Source organism: Oncorhynchus mykiss, chromosome 11 (assembly GCF_013265735.2).
Source record: "Oncorhynchus mykiss isolate Arlee chromosome 11, USDA_OmykA_1.1, whole genome shotgun sequence".
NCBI classification, from domain to species: Eukaryota; Metazoa; Chordata; class Actinopteri; order Salmoniformes; family Salmonidae; genus Oncorhynchus; species Oncorhynchus mykiss.
In genome coordinates, this window is record NC_048575.1 from 60925004 (window position 1) to 60941832 (window position 16829).

Sequence of the window (16829 nt, forward strand, 5' to 3'; positions counted from 1 at the left end):
ATGAATAGGGAGGCCTTGAATGCGGCACGAGAGAGGCAGGTTGAGGTTACCAGGGTTAGAGTAGAGGAGAGGTTGTCATATGCTGAGGCAGTGAAGAAAGTTGAGGAAGATCTGTCAAGGGGAGGGATCCTTAGAGGATTCATGTGAGTGTACTGATACAGATCTACTAGAGGAATAGGCCAAGGAGTGATATATGCTTCAGTAAGATTGGCTTTTTAGCATTCATAGTAATGGTTATCAACTGTACTGAAGTTATGGTTGCAGCTGCAGAGAAGTATTTGGGTGTACGAGATTTGAGGTCAAAAGAGAGTGTTGATTGGTGGCGTCCCGTCCTTTCAGGCTGTTGGCATGAGGTAAGACTAGCTAGATAGGTTTAAATAGTGGAGTAGGGTGGTGTTTTTTTAATGAGTGTAGGGATAGGTTAAATGATAATTTATTTTCCTTTTTTCAAGTAAAGCATAAGGGTGTTATAACCCAGTCTAGTTGGTGGTGGTAATGCAACATTTATTGGATGCCAACCGCATCGACGAAGAAGAGGCCTTGAATGGCCTCACACTCCACTACTGTAGGTGGTGGTGTGTGCACCACACGGATGCGATCCGCCAATACAAATGTAAAGAAGAAGAGCTCAAGAGAACATTGTGAAGTTACTTTGCGGACAAAGCTTAACAAATAGCTACAGTAGCAACTTTTTATTTATACACATTAGCTATTTCAGGAGGAGTAACACCATGGCCTCGGGAGGAGAGTAAGTATAAATAGATACAAGCGAATTAGCTAGCTTAGCTACTAGACTCTTCTGGTATTTTACCTCAGCTAGCTAGTTAGCAAATTGGATGTCATGCCATACTAACATTACGGTTTAAGGAAGACTCTTACTACGAGTGAATTTAGCTAGCTAGTTAGGTAACCAAGTATTAGCTAACGTTAGCCCGTAACGTTGTACACTGTAATTGGGACCAGTCAATGGAATGTCCAAAAGTACCGTACATGACTGACAGGCGTTTGTATCTAGCTAGCTAACGTTAGGCAACTTAACCTGACAAAACGTAGCTAGCTGGGCCTACCGGCACTGTTTGCTAACCAATGTTAACATATGTTTCTAACTAGCTAGCCTGTGACTCTCTGGCTTGACAAACTCATCCAAGGACCCATGATGATGAATTAGAGGCAGGACACATTTTTTAAATACATTACCATGTAAATGTGTTAGTTAGTTAGTTAGCCAACTCGCTAGCTACCTGATGTTAACTAACGTAAGTGGTTGGGTAGCTAGCTAACTGTCAAAGCTGGATGAAAATGCCGGCCATGTCACTTACTTACTGGCTTAGCTAAACTAACGTTAACATGTTAGCCTAACGTTACCCGTTTAGGTAGCTAGCTAATAAACGTATCATTCAAAGTGTAATGACGGTTTAGGTCATTTAGGAATATGGCATATTAGCAATCTAGCATATGCAATAACGTTACCAAACTAGCTACACCTCGGTTTTAGCTGGTGTAGCTAATAAATAGCCGTAACTTGACTACTTGGGATCTCAAAAGGTGTGTCCTTTTGCTGTGTCACCTGCAGCTTGGCTACTAGTAGCTAGTTAGCAAACATTAGCTGGCGATGAATGAACAGTATTTCGGATTTAGCTAATCATGAAACAAAGTGTACAATATTGGCCAAGTCAAGTGATTGCGCGATGTTAACTTGCTAGCTTTGCAAAGACGGCATTTATAGCCAGCGTCACTAGTTAGCTAATGACGTTGTTAATCAATATTCCCAATAGGACAAGGATTTATTTTTAACCATTAGGCAAGTCAGTTAAGAACAAACCAAGACGACACTGGGCCAATTGTGCACTGCCCTGTGGGACTCCCAGTCACGGACGGTTGTGATACAGCCTGGATTCGAACTAGGGTGTCTATATGACACCCTGGTGCAGAGCCTTAGACCGCTGCGCCACTTGGGAGCTCATGTGTATGTAGTAACTGTGAAATATCAGACAGTCTTATCGCTTTTGTTTGTTTCACCCAGATCCAAAAATGATGATCTTTCCACTGCGATTCTGAAGCAGAAGACCAGACCTAACAGATTGATTGTTGATGAATCCATCAATGAAGACAACAGTGTGGTCTCTCTCTCTCAGGTAGGCACAGGTGATTGGGTGGATTTGTAACCTCATCCTCTGTTTACAGTCCCAGAATGTTTATTATTCTGGCTATAAGCAACTATGTGTTATTTTGATTCTCAGCTGCTGCTGTGGCAAAGATCTGTAAACGATCTGATCCTGCTGTACTAAAAGTATTTAGAACATCTTGTGAAACTCATGGTGTTCATACTCTGTTTTTAGGCAAAGATGGATGAGCTGCAGCTGTTTCGTGGAGACACAGTGCTGATGAAGGGGAAGAAGCGCAGGGAGTCAGTATGTATTGTTTTGTCTGACGACACCTGCTCTGATGAGAAGATCCGCATGAACCGTGTGGTCCGCAACAACCTCCGCGTCCGTCTGGGGGATGTCATCAGGTACACATACAGATGCACACACACGGGAACAAACAAGTTTGTTTTTGTACAAATGCCCAAAGCAAATTTAGATGAGTGATGTTTCTCTATTCTTCCTGTTGCAGTATCCAGCCGTGTCCTGATGTGAAGTATGGGAAGAGGATCCACGTTCTGCCTATTGATGATACAGTGGAGGGAATCACTGGCAATCTATTTGAGGTCTACCTCAAACCCTACTTCCTAGAGGCCTACAGGCCCATCCGCAAGGGTCAGTACACACACTAGGGATGAGCATTTGAAATTATTTCACTATTCACATAAAATATATTTTTCCGGATATTCGTATAGTCAAAATTATATATAATAATCTCTACTCTTTTGACCAATCGGATTTAGAGGTCGACCGATTTTAATTAGGGCCGATTTCAAGTTTTTAGCAATGCTTGCTTCACAGTGCTGTTTATGACTTCAAGCCTATCAACTCCTGAGATTAGGCTGGCAATACTAAAGTGCCTATTAGAACACCCAATAGTCAAAGGTATATTAAATACAAACGGCATAGAGAGATAGTCGACGCATCATAATTCCTATAATAACTACAACCTAAACTTCTTTACTGGGAATATTGAACCACCAGCTTGCATATGTTCTCATGTTCTGAGTGTAACAGTATAACTTTAGACCGTCCCCTCGCCCATACCCGGGCGCGAACCAGGGACCCTCTGTACACATCAACAACAGTCACCCTCGAAGAATCGTTACCCATCGCTCCACAAAAGCGGCGGCCCTTGCATAGCAAGGGGAACTACTACTTCAAGGTCTCAGAGCAAGTGACGTCACCGATTGAAACGCTATTTAGCGCAAACACCGCTAACTAGCTAGCCATTTCACATCCGTTACATGAGCAAGGAACTTAAACGTTAGCTTTTTTACATGGCACATATTGCACTTTTACTTTCTTCTCCAACACTGTGTTTTGGCATTATTTAAACCAAATTGTGCATGTTTCATTATTTATTTGAGACTAAATAGATTTGATTTATGTATTAAGTTAAAATAAGTGTTCATTGTTCATTTCAGTATTGTTGTAATTGTCATTTATTACAAATTCTACAAAATATTACAACTTGTAATATATATTACAAAATATATGTCGGCCGATTTATTCGGTATCAGCTTTTTTCGGTCCTCCAGTAATCGATATCGGCGTTAAAATCATAATCGGTCGACCTCTAATCAGAATGATGCCGCAGCAGACAGTGTACAGTTGTTTTCAGGGTGCTATTCCGGTAGTTCGCCATAATAGAACAGATTTTATATATATATATATATACACAGTGCCTTGCGAAAGTATTCGGCCCCCTTGAACTTTGCGACCTTTTGCCACATTTCAGGCTTCAAACATAAAGATATAAAACTGTATTTTTTTGTGAAGAATCAACAACAAGTGGGACACAATCATGAAGTGAAACGACATTTATTGGATATTTCAAACTTTTTTAACAAATCAAAAACTGAAAAATTGGGCGTGCAAAATTATTCCGCCCCTTTACTTTCAGTGCAGCAAACTCTCTCCAGAAGTTCAGTGAGGATCTCTGAATGATCCAATGTTGACCTAAATGACTAATGATGACAAATACAATCCACCTGTGTGTAATCAATTCTCCGTATAAATGCACCTGCACTGTGATAGTCTCAGAGGTCCGTTAAAAGCGCAGAGATCATCAAGAAGAACAAGGAACACACCAGGCAGGTCCGAGATGCATTTACAGTACAGTTCTGTTAACAATGAACTGTCAAAGCCATGGGCCATCTGAAGCAGCAGTAGCTCAATAAACACTACATTCTAAAGTTTGTTGTTTTATTAAATTAAGCATTTCACATGTCATTGTATATCCTTGTGTGTAACATGGACAATTTCTTTTAAACAGCTTTTTCATAGTTAAAATAGGCCTAAAAAGTTATCCCAAAATGTGTTCAAATACGAATGTCTGTTCGGATGTCTGGATAGTCGATTAACTGTGCCCATCCCTAACACACACCTGTTACCAATCGTTTTGTTTCAAAACATCACCAGTGAACAATTGTTTGTTCTATATTTTATTCTTTAATATGTCATTGTGTGTAGGTGATATCTTCCTGGTTCGGGGGGGTATGCGTGCGGTGGAGTTCAAGGTGGTGGAGACTGACCCCAACCCCTATTGCATCGTTGCCCCCGATACCGTCATCCACTGCGAGGGAGAGCCTATCAGGAGAGAGGTGGGTCACAACCTCAACCAATTGCTTGTGGGCAGAGCACTCTTAATTTAGCCTATGTAAATCTAGGCATTGTACTTTTAGCCAATTAGCGTTGCTTTTCTCCAAGTCCACAGCAAGAGGCTCGGGTAGGAATATGTAATGAATCGGGACCTATGTATCCTGAAGTCCCTGCAAATACCTAGCCCTAGTAAGCAAACAAACTCTCAAGCCTCAGATTTATTTCTGTGTGTGTTTTCTGTGTGTGTAGGATGAGGAGGAGTCCCTGAATGAGGTGGGCTATGATGATATCGGAGGAGTGAGGAAGCAGCTGGCTCAGATCAAGGAGATGGTGGAGCTGCCACTCAGACACCCTGCATTATTCAAGGCTATAGGAGTCAAGGTAACACACACCGTTCACTATCTTCAAGGCCTTGTGTTAGTCTACGCACTTTCTTGAACAGTAAAGAGTTTAAAAACATGTTTTCTAGACTTGAAAGTCAACCATTTCAATTGGCTTAAGAAGTACGCATTTTTCACTATTGGAATTGTTCTAATGACTGACATGCACCTGTACTCCCCTCCAGCCCCCCCGTGGTATCCTGCTGTACGGACCCCCCGGTACAGGAAAGACCCTGATTGCCAGAGCTGTCGCTAATGAGACTGGAGCCTTCTTCTTCCTCATCAACGGTGAGATTCTAAACCTTTCCCTGGCAGAGGTTCAGTGTTCATGATAAGTCATTGTACTCTTGCAGTTTTGATGTTGCTCTGTATGGCCCTTCTGTCTGTGTTCCTGTCCGTAGGTCCTGAGATCATGAGTAAGCTGGCTGGAGAGAGTGAGAGCAACTTGAGGAAGGCCTTCGAGGAGGCTGAGAAGAACTCTCCTGCCATCATCTTCATTGATGAGCTGGACGCTATCGCTCCAAAGAGAGAGAAGGTGTGGGGGAGAGAGAATGGGTATTAATGGTGTCCATCGGTTGACGTGCAGACCAGGAGAATACAAAGAAAACGGAAAAATCCTTCTAAAGGGTCACCCAACTATGACATTATATCACTTCAATAAAAACAAAGTGCAGCAGCTATGAACTGATCTGACATTTTCTGTAGACCCATGATTAGATGGAGAGGTATATCCTGCTGTTGTTGACATGCGTGTGTGTTTGTAGACCCATGGAGAAGTGGAGAGGCGTATCGTGTCTCAGCTGCTGACCCTGATGGACGGGCTGAAGCAGAGGGCTCATGTCATTGTCATGGCAGCCACCAACAGACCCAACAGCATAGACGCTGCACTTAGGAGATTTGGTACGTATACATACTTTTTACTAGTTGGTTACAGGGTGTTTTTATGTTTTTATTGTGCAGTTATATTGGTAGCTTTAATGCTCCAACGTGCTTGTGCCTACAGGGCGTTTTGACAGGGAGGTGGACATTGGAATCCCTGATGCTACAGGCAGACTGGAAATCCTGCAGATCCACACCAAGAACATGAAACTGAATGACGATGTTGACCTTGAGCAGGTGTGTGCTGACTCTTGGTCTGCGTCCCAAATGGCATCCTATTCCCTACCGCCCTGGTCAAAAGTGCTGCACTGAGGCCTCCCGCAGCGTTCTAAGGTACTGCATCGTAGTGCTTGTTGCATCACGACAGACCCGGGTTCGATCCCAGGTTGTGTTACAACCGGCCATGACCAGAGTTTCATAGGGTGCCGCACAATTGGCCCAGTGTCGTTAAGGGGAAGGTTGGGCCGGTGGGGGCTTTACTTGGCTCATCACGCTGTAGCGACTCCTCGTGGTGGGCCGGGCGCTTGCAAGCTGTTTGGCGGGTCGTCAGTTGAACAGTGTTTACTCCGATACATTGGTGCAGCTGGCTTCTGGTTTAAGCGGGCAGGTGTTAAGAAGCGTGGTTTGGTGGGTCATGTTTTGGAGGACATATGACTCAACCTTCGTCTCTCCTCAGCCCGTTAGGGAGTGTGCAGCAAGAGACCCAAATTGGATCGCAGTTGGATATCACGAAAAAGGGGGTAAAATACCAAAATAATAAGAAAGTTCTGCGCTGGGACAAGGAAAATAATTGTCAGATAAGAAGAATATAGATTTAAGTTGTCCGACTGGACAAGTAAAAACATAAAAAATCACACATCAGAATAATTGTTTGATATTGTGATCAGAATTAGATAAGGGAGGCCAACATTGGAACAATATTAATAGATTACTCCCATCCACCAACCCAATCCACAACACCCTAGTAAAACCCAAGTCTAATTGACGGTAATAGTGCTCACTGTTGTCCCTTGTGGCCGATTTTGAAGGAGGACATCGGGAAATAATTGTCAAATTTCAACGTCAATCTTGAGGGATCTTCCTGAATAGCCTAAATTTGTCAGATTATCTATGGTAAAAAAATAGTAATGCTTTTTATTTTAAAAAGTGGTTCTTTGCTTCATACAGTGATGTAAAAATGTTGGACTATTTTATTTGTGGACAAGTGACTTGAGCTTTTGCACAAAATAAAAAATCTGTCCTACTTGTCCAATGGACAAAGGAATAGGGTGCCATTTGGAACACATCCTGGGTGTGTCTTCTTAGGTGGCTGACATACATTTCCCACACCTATTGAACTGGTAGCATTGTGTTCCGAGGCTGGCCTGTGTGTTAACTCCCCCTGTATCTCTGTGTAGGTGGCTAATGAGACCCACGGCCACGTGGGTGCTGACCTGGCTGCCCTGTGCTCTGAGGCTGCTCTCCAGGCCATCAGGAAGAAGATGGACCTAATCGACTTGGAGGACGAGACCATCGATGCGGAGGTCATGAACTCCCTGGCCGTTACCATGGACGACTTCAGGGTAGGAAACACACTACCAAGTGTTGACTGTCTCTACCTAGGGTAGACTACACAGTCTACCACAACCCAGTACATAATAACTATACTACTCCTGGTTATGTATACAGTTGAAGTCAGAAGTTTACATACACCTTAGCCAAATACATTTCAACTCAGTTTTTCACAATTCCTGACATTTAATTCTAGTAAAAATTCCCTGTCTTAGGTCAGTTAGGATCACCACTTCATTTTATGAATGTGAAATGTCAGAATAATAGTAGAGTGATTTATTTCAGATTTTATTTCTTTCATCACATTCCCAGTGGGTCAGAAGTTTACATACACTCAATTAGTATTTGGTAGCATTGCCTTTAAATTGTTTAACTTGGGTCAAACGTTTCGGGTAGCCTTCCACAAGCTTCCCACAATAAGTTGGGTGAATTTTGACCCATTCCTCCTGACAGAGCTGGTGTACTGTAACTGAGTCAGGTTTGTAGGCCTCCTTGCTCGCTCACACTTTTTCAGTTCTGCCCACAAACTTTCTGTAGGATTGAGGTCAGGGCTTTGTGATGTCCATTCCAATACCTTGACTTTGTTGTCCTTTAGCCATTTTGCCACAACTTTGGAAGTATGCTTGGGGTCATTGTCCATTTGGAAGACCCATTTGCGACCAAGCTTTAACATCCTGACTGATGTCTTGAGATGTTGCTTCAATATATCCACATCATTTTCCTCCCTCATGAAGCCATCTATTTTTTTGAAGTGCACCAGTCCTTCCTGCAGCAAAGCACCCCCACAACATGATGCTGCCACCCCTGTGCTTCACGGTTGGGATGGTGTTCTTCGGCTTGCAAGCTTCCCCCTTTTTCCTCCAAACATAACGATGGTCATTATGGCCAAACAGTTCTATTTTTGTTTCATCAGACCAGAGGACATTTCTCCAAAAAGTACGATCTTTGTCCCCATGTGCAGTTGCAAACCGTAGTCTGGCTTTTTTATGGCGGTTTTGGAGCAGTGGCTTCTTCCTTGCTGAGCGGCCTTTCAGGTTATGTCGATATAGGACTCGTTTTACTGTGTGGATATAGATACTTTTGTACCTGTTTCCTCCAGCATCTTCACAAGGTCCTTTGCTGTTGTTCTGGGATTGATTTGCATTTTCCGCACCAAAGTACGTTCATCTCTAGGAGACAGAACGCGTCTCCTTCCTGAGCAGTATGACAGCTGCGTGGTCCCATGGTGTTTATACTTGCGTACTATTGTTTATACAGATGAACGTGGTACCTTCAGGCATTTGGAAATTGCCCCCAAGTAGGTCTTGGCTGATTTATTTTGATTTTCCCTTGATGCCAAGCAAAGAGGCAGTGAGTTTGAAGGTAGGCCTTGAAATACATCCACAAGTACACCTCCAATTGACTCAAATGATGTCAATTAGCCTATCAGAAGCTTCTAAAGCCAAGATGGAATTTTCCAAGCTTTTTAAAGGCACAGTCAACTTAGTGTATGTAAACTTCTGACCCACTGGAATTGTGATACAGTGAATTATATGTGAAATAATCTGTCTGTAAACAATTGTTGGAAAAATTACTTGTCATGCACAAAGTAGATGTCCTAACCGACTTAGTTTGTTAACTAAGTCGGGGGGGGTCCTAACCAAAACTAGTTTGTTAACAAGGCATTTGTGGAGTGGTTGAAAAATGAGTTTAATGACTCCAACCTAAGTGTATGTAAACTTGCGACTTCAACTGTATATGATATTAAACGTGTGTTTGCATTTCAGTGGGCTCTGAGCCAGAGTAACCCATCAGCTCTGAGGGAGACGGTGGTAGAGGTTCCTAACATCACCTGGGGGGACATTGGAGGACTGGAAGATGTCAAGAGGGAGTTGCAGGAACTGGTGCAGGTACGACGTGCACGCACACAAACACATTTAAAATTATTTATTTGAATCCACAAATCACATTAGTCGAAGGATTCAAACATTTCATAAGTCATGGATATATGGACACTTGTGGATGGAAAAAAGAACCTTCTCCATACAGCAAGGCTGCCCGTGACCGCTGACACAGAGCAGTACCTCGCTAGCTGCTCTGCCTTCGTCCTATGCAGGCCTGCAATCAAACCGGTGCACAAAGTTGAACCTTACACACATTGTCGTACCTTATCTCTATCTTTCTTTCCCCGATAGTACCCAGTGGAGCACCCTGATAAGTTCCTGAAGTTCGGTATGACCCCGTCTAAGGGAGTGTTGTTCTACGGGCCCCCGGGTTGCGGTAAGACCCTGCTGGCCAAGGCCATTGCCAACGAGTGCCAGGCCAACTTCATCTCCATCAAAGGACCTGAGCTTCTCACCATGTGGTTCGGAGAGTCTGAGGCTAATGTCAGGGAGATCTTTGACAAGGTATGACATAGAAGTGACTCACCAAAGTTAACATTTCTATTTGTGCGCTATGGTAGGTCATAAATCAACATGGAGAAAAACAGTGGTCTTGGCATTGAACTCTGTGGTACACCACTACACCATTTTCAATAGTATATGGTGTAATCTACTGTGTTTTTCTGTGTGTACAGGCTCGCCAGGCAGCCCCGTGTGTGTTGTTCTTTGACGAGCTGGACTCCATAGCGAAAGCCCGTGGGGGTAATGTGGGAGACGGTGGCGGAGCGGCCGACCGTGTCATCAACCAGATCCTGACTGAGATGGACGGCATGTCCAGCAAAAAGAACGTCTTCATCATCGGCGCCACCAATCGCCCTGACATCATTGACCCTGCCATCCTTCGACCCGGCCGTCTGGACCAGCTTATTTACATCCCTCTGCCTGACGAGAAGAGCAGGATCAACATTCTCAAGGCTAACCTCCGAAAGAGCCCCATTAGCAAGGTAAAACACACACCGCTCATAAACACTACTTCTTTCTACACCTGTCATCATGCTAATGTATCAAGAGCCCGGTGGTAGTTGTATTATGTAACAAGATTTAGTGACTCGCACCAATATGTAAGATGTTTCAGATGCTATAGATCTGTCATTACCCTGACGTTGATTGGTTACACCCTGTCTCCTCCCTCTATCCTATAGGATGTTGATTTGGACTTCCTGGCTAAGATGACCAATGGGTTCTCGGGTGCTGACCTTACAGAAATCTGCCAGCGGGCCTGTAAGCTGGCCATCAGAGAGTGCATCGAGAACGAGATTCGCCGAGAGAGGGAGAGGCAGACCAACCCTTCTGCTATGGTCATTTCACACACACCTCGTTCACGCCATCTCTCTTTCTCTCCGCCTACTTTTCTTTTTCAATTTACCTCTCTATTCTCATCTCCAGGAGGTGGAGGAAGACGACCCTGTGCCAGAGATCAGGAAGGACCACTTTGAGGAGGCCATGCGATTCGCCCGCCGCTCCGTCAGCGACAATGACATCCGCAAATACGAGATGTTTGCCCAGACACTGCAGCAGAGCCGAGGCTTTGGCAGCTTCAGGTACGTTTGTGTGTGACCTCAGGGGTGTGTGTGACAGTGTTTAATGTGCTATAATTAAGCAATAATGCCCGAGGGGTTGTGGTATATTTAAGCAATAAGGCCAGAGGAGGTGTGGTATATTGCCAAAATATCAGACCGTATACCACGGGTACAACAAAACATTTGTTTTTATTGCTCTAATTACGTTGGTAACCAGTTTATAATAGCAATATAAGGCACCTCGGGGGTTTGTGGTATATGGCCAATATACCACGGCTAAGGGTTGTGTCCAGGTACTCTGAGATGCGTTGTGCATAAGAACAGCCCTTAGCCGTGGTATGTTGGCCATATACCACACCCCCTCGTGCCTTTATTGCTTAATTATAAACTGGGTGGTTCAAGCCCTGAGTGCTGATTGGCTGACATGTTATGTCAGACCAGCCCTTAGCCATCTACCACACCCTCTGGCCTTATTGCTAAAATATGCCACAGCTAAGGGCTGTTCTTAGGTACGAAGCGGAGTTCCTGGATACAGCCCTTAGCTGTGGTATATTGGCCATATTTCCATACGGCTTTAATGCTGTTTCAGCCAATCAGCATCCAGGACCCTAACTACCTGGTTTATAATGGTGACTATTGTCTTTGTCTCACAGGTTCCCATCCAGTGCTGCAGGGGGCAGTGGTCCAAGCCAGGGTACCGGGGGAACAGGCGGGGGGCCAGTGTTTAACGAGGATAACGATGATGACCTGTATGGATAGATGGACAGACAGACTGACGGATGGTGCCACATAGTGGCCAGCTCTTATGTGATCACACCTGTACAAACATTCAAACCTGATTGACCATTTTTTAGGACTCATCTTTCTTTCATGTTTTTTTTTGTTGTTGTTGTTTGATTCCTCTCTGGTGGCGAAAGCATGTAGCTACCTGGTTTGATCTGTCCTCAAACTGGAAGCTTCTGGTTTCTACAGACCCCACTCAGGCGTTTCTTTTACTGCCTGCTACGGGAAAGCGGGGCAGTGGATAGAGGTGAAACGTTAAAGGTTGATAGTGGGGGGGGGGGGTTTGAGTGGCCTCTGAGTTTATTATCACAACCCTATGTTACCAGCTATAAGAAAGAAAGAAAAATATTGGTAATTACTTTTTTATGAATAGTAGCATGTAATGTATGATGACAAGTTTGAAAATAAAATCTCACAAAATGACTAGTTTGATGTTATTGTACAGTTCCACACTAGGTTCACCATAACAAAGTTGTCAAACCAGTTTCTCATTATTTTAGATGAGATGTCAGAGGTGGGACCAGGTATCGAACCCAGGCCATCTGCATGCTTTAGGACCGTGTTAGCCCACTTAGCTAAAAGGCCTATGTATTTGCTCTGGGAGCTAACGTGAGCCCTCAGGTCTACAGGGCTAGTCCTAACAAGCTTGTTCACTGAACTACCTCTGTTTTCTAGTGGTCGCTAAATGTCCCATGGCACTCGAGTTGAGTAGAAGTCTAAACCCTAGTGTACTTCCCAACCTGGTCACCATACCACTATGGCCACCTAATCATCCAGGCCTTCAATGGTATTGTATAGCATTAAATACCTGTAAATTACAATGGAAAGGAGTTGCATGCATGAGCTGTCATGAATGTGAGACCTGTCATGAATATTTGTATTCAAAATGGTTGCCATTATCTCAATGTCTACAATCCTGTATCTGACCACACTGTCACACTTACTAGACCAAACCCATCCCAGGTTGCATATAAAAACAGACATTTAAAGGTCAAATTTTGTGAGGACTATCTGGGAGGGGTTTGAGTGGGGAGAGAACTGAAAATGAACTGTTATTGGCAGAGGTTTGGAACCTTCTTATTGGTCCATTATTGCCGTGTTCACGCGCTAGTCGAAACTTGAAAATGTCCGACTTGCTAATTGGTTGAACACGACGTGTATAATAACTACAACCAGTTAGCAAGTCGGTTGTTTCAGAGTTCCTACTAACAACTAATTTACTGCATGGTGATGTCACCATGGAAGGCCAAAACTCCATCCCACAAAAACAGGCTGAGCTTTCAAGTGGTCTTTTCAAACGGCTCTCTCACTAAAAAGGAAAATTATGAAAAGGCTCAATTTCACAGTATTATTTCAACCTCAGAGTGGAAATGTATATAAAACATAGAAAAATCATGTTTTTGACTGCACTGGACCTTTAAGGTTGGCTATTTTCTTGTTTTGACACGTTGAGTGTCAATGTTCTAATTCATGAGACCATGAGTGTGTTATTCTGAGACTGAAAATGGGTTATTTATATGTGGGCTGTTCATTGCCTGTTGGTCCTCTGTAGATCACTATAGTTCGTTTTAGAAGTTTCCCAACTGTTTGGGTTACAGATAAACAGATCCAGACTTTGACCTCTGTCTGTTTAAAACCAGCCTGACTACTGAGCATCACACACATTCTGACACACAGACTTCTGATCGGTAAGAACTATCACTCCTCACATATTCTTACTCTAGCATGATACACATGGACATAACTTCTCACGTTAGAGAACCTTCTCCATTTCCACAGGGAGAACGGCACCAGGGTGTTAGTGTGACTCAGATATACTATTGTGTATCTCATCTCAGTTCTATCTTACATCACTATGCTCACATTGTGGTTCAGGCAATGGTGGACACGGTTACAGACTGTACTAATCTACTGGAACAAACTACATTTAAACTGTAAAGCTGAAGCTGAAAGAAGTAGCAGATGGGGGGGGGGGGGGATTCTGATTTGATCAGCATGATCTCAGACCACTCAACCTGTTAGGCATTGTACTATAACTTTAATACAATACTGTATCACGTGACAGAGGATTATGATGTTAATCAGTAATGTGTTCCCATAAAGCCAGCCTGTGACTGTCATATAGTTGGATCAGCTATTTAGGTATAGAAACTAGGTTCTTATAGAGTTATGTTATGAAAGGTTCAGAAAGAGTTCAAAATGTTTGAAAGAGACTGAGAGAAAAGAGAGGATTTGCCTGTTTTAACTGAATATTTTGGGTATATTATCTCATATGTCACACATCTGAGTCCCCTGTGCTGAGTTAATGAATTCAAACATGAGTGATAATCAGTAACACACCATTAAGACTTAGTCATGGTGATTTGCAACTGACACCAGGTCAACTGGGTCATACTCAGAGATCTATAGCGATGGTTTAGCCTCTAGAGCTGGACACCATGTTGCTACCTCATATAACATTTATGATGTGTGTTTCTGTGTGCCTGTCTGTCTGCCAGTTTGCCTGCCTTTCAGAACCTCTGGACTGAACCATGAGTTCTTGCGTGACCCTGTCGTCAGGGCATAAGATTCCCCTGGTGGGGCTGGGAACATGGAAGAGTGCCCCTGGACAGGTCAAAATGCTATTCTCATTCAAAAAACTAACATCCACACAGATAACCTAAACCTTAACGTGTGTGTTGACTATCTGTGTCACTGTAGGTGAAGCAGGCGGTGCTGACGGCTCTAGACTGTGGCTACAGACACATTGATTGTGCTGCTGCGTACAGTAATGAGCAGGAGGTCGGGGAGGCACTGGCTCTGAGGCTGGGACCAGGAAAGGTGAGCCACACATACTTTTTGATCAGAGCATTAGGAAAACCCTTCTGGAAAGCTGTGCATGTATGTGTGTGTGTTGATCCCCTGTTTTGGCCCCCAGGCCCTGCGTCGTGAGGCTGTATTTCTGACCTCTAAGCTGTGGAACACCCAGCATCACCCTGACGATGTAGAGACAGCCTGTAGGAAGAGTCTAATACACCTGGGACTGAACTACCTGGACCTCTACCTCATGCATTGGCCCATGGCCTTCCAGTGAGCAACACACACACCCCTACTCGCACCTCAATATGACTGCACATCTCAACAAACACACTTGTACTAGAAACCCGTCCCAGACATGTTATGGTCCTCTGAGCTGCCTGTGTGTTCTCCAGGCGTGGGACAGAGCTGATGCCTAAGCGGGCCGATGGGAGTGTGTGTTACGATGACATACACTACCAGGAAACCTGGGTTGCCATGGAGAGCCTAGTTGATAAGGGGCTGGTCCGAGCCATCGGTCTGTCCAACTTCAACGCCAGACAGACAGACGATATCATCAGCATCGCCAAACACAAGCCTGTAGTCAACCAGCTATGGGACTGTGTGTGTACAGTATGTCTGTGTAATATTCTCTGACTATGTGTGTGTTGCTTTGTCTTTGTAGGTGGAGTGTCACCCATACCTGTCCCAGGCTGAGTTGCTGAGTCACTGCAGGTACGTTTGTGTGTGTGTAAGTTAGTGTGTAGTGGTGTGTGTGCCCCTGTGTATGTCTGTAGGTTTGTGTAACTGTGTGTGTGTATTCCACGGTTGTAGGTGTGTGTGTGTGTGTAATAGTTTGCGTATGTTCCAGGTCGGTAGGTGTATGTGTGACGGCCTACAGCCCCCTGGGTAGCGGTGACAGGCCCTGGGCCTCGCCTGATGAACCCTGCCTGCTGCAGGATCCTGGACTGGGGGCTATCGCCCTCCGCCACAGCATGACCCCTGCTCAGGTCATACTCAGGTAACACAGTACACTGTAACACACAAACATCTCTGTGTAACTAGCCACAGTGTAATGAGCAATTCTCAGGTGTGTGTCTGTCTGTGTCTCCAGGTGGCAGGTACAGAGAGGGGTAGTCTGCATCCCCAAAAGTGTCACCCCCTCCAGGATCCAGCAGAACATACAGGTGAGGACAGTGCCATCTAGTGGAATGAATACCAAATGACCTGCATGATTTTTGACCAGTTTGGAAACTTCTAACCTCTTCCCCAAAATGCGACTTTTCGCGAGTCTAGGAAGCTACGGGTTACAATTCTGTGCAGCTACTGGGATTGTTTTCTAGATTGGGTGTTTGTGTCTGATTGACAGGTGTTTGACTTCTCTCTGTCGGATGAAGACATGAAGCAGATGGAGTCATTCAGCAGAAACGAGAGGTACATCGTCCCATCTGTGAAGGTAAGTTCCGATTGTCTCAGATAAGACCTCAGGGTGCATGTCAATAGTCTTATACGGCCTCCTCACCTGGTCACAACTAGACAGGTGAAGGAGAGTAGATGAGGATGCCATATGAGACTACTAAGATGCAGCCAAATTTAGCTGAGTTTCAGTTGAGACATGGGGTTTTCCGGTGGTACAGAATGGAACTGTGTGTTCTCTTCACAGAGGGACGGAAAGAGAGTGTGGAGGGACGCAGAGCACCCCCATTTCCCCTTCAATGAGCCGTACTGACCCCACATCTAGACACAGATCAACTGACCCTACGACGAGACAGATCTACTGACCCCACATCTAGAGACAGATCTATTGGCCCCACATCTAGAGACAGATCTACTGTTCCCACATCTAGAGACAGATCTACCGACCCCACATCTAGAGACAGATCTACTGACCCCACATCTAGAGACAGATCTACTGACCCCACATCTAGAGACAGATCTACTGACCCCACATCTAGAGACAGATCTACTGACCACACATCTAGAGACAGATCTACCGACCCCACATCTAGAGACAGATCTACCGACCCCACATCTAGAGACAGATCTACCGACCCCACATCTAGAGACAGATCTACCGACCCCACATCTAGGGACAGGTCTACCGACCCCACATCTAGAGACAGGTCTACCGACCCCACATCTAGACACAGATCTACCGACCCCACATCTAGAGACAGATCTACCGACCCCACATCTAGAGACAGATCTACCGACCTCACATCTAGAGACAGATCTACCGACAGAAGTTTACATACACTCAATTAGTATTTG

At 44.5% G+C, this 16829-nt stretch overlaps 2 protein-coding genes across 3 annotated transcripts; both read left to right on the plus strand.

The window, feature by feature from the left end:
* Positions 1-550: 550 nt before the first annotated feature.
* tera (Transitional endoplasmic reticulum ATPase) lies at positions 551-12077 on the plus strand. 2 transcript variants are annotated; one of them, XM_021619879.2, is made up of 17 exons: positions 551-748; positions 2024-2135; positions 2340-2512; positions 2617-2759; positions 4620-4750; positions 4998-5129; positions 5314-5416; positions 5530-5663; positions 5893-6028; positions 6132-6244; positions 7405-7569; positions 9325-9447; positions 9733-9945; positions 10116-10424; positions 10623-10778; positions 10867-11021; positions 11654-12077. In XM_021619879.2, exons 1-17 carry the CDS (start codon positions 732-734, stop codon positions 11757-11759), a joined length of 2421 nt encoding a protein of 806 aa, XP_021475554.1. In that variant the 5' UTR covers positions 551-731; the 3' UTR covers positions 11760-12077.
* Positions 12078-13349: 1272 nt separating this feature from the next.
* On the plus strand, positions 13350-16803 carry akr1a1a (aldo-keto reductase family 1, member A1a (aldehyde reductase)). Its single transcript, XM_036936018.1, has 10 exons — positions 13350-13471; positions 14282-14395; positions 14484-14603; positions 14701-14852; positions 14975-15168; positions 15242-15293; positions 15430-15579; positions 15673-15745; positions 15928-16014; positions 16222-16803. Exons 2-10 carry the CDS (start codon positions 14315-14317, stop codon positions 16285-16287), a joined length of 975 nt encoding a protein of 324 aa, XP_036791913.1. The 5' UTR covers positions 13350-13471; positions 14282-14314; the 3' UTR covers positions 16288-16803.
* The last annotated feature ends 26 nt before the right edge of the window (positions 16804-16829 follow it).

What these genes read in the sequence shown, in the direction of transcription:
- tera (XM_021619879.2), top strand. An exon ending in CGTCTGGGGGATGTCATCAG is followed by an intron (nt 2,513 to 2,616) that starts GTACACATACAG and finishes TTCCTGTTGCAG; the next exon opens with TATCCAGCCGTGTCCTGATG. An exon ending in CTTCTTCTTCCTCATCAACG is followed by an intron (nt 5,417 to 5,529) that starts GTGAGATTCTAA and finishes TCCTGTCCGTAG; the next exon opens with GTCCTGAGATCATGAGTAAG.
- akr1a1a (XM_036936018.1), top strand. Translation starts at nt 14,315, where the DNA reads ATGAGTTCTTGCGTGACCCTGTCGTCAGGGCATAAGATTCCCCTGGTG. An exon ending in GGAAGAGTGCCCCTGGACAG is followed by an intron (nt 14,396 to 14,483) that starts GTCAAAATGCTA and finishes GTGTCACTGTAG; the next exon opens with GTGAAGCAGGCGGTGCTGAC. An exon ending in GAGTTGCTGAGTCACTGCAG is followed by an intron (nt 15,294 to 15,429) that starts GTACGTTTGTGT and finishes CGTATGTTCCAG; the next exon opens with GTCGGTAGGTGTATGTGTGA.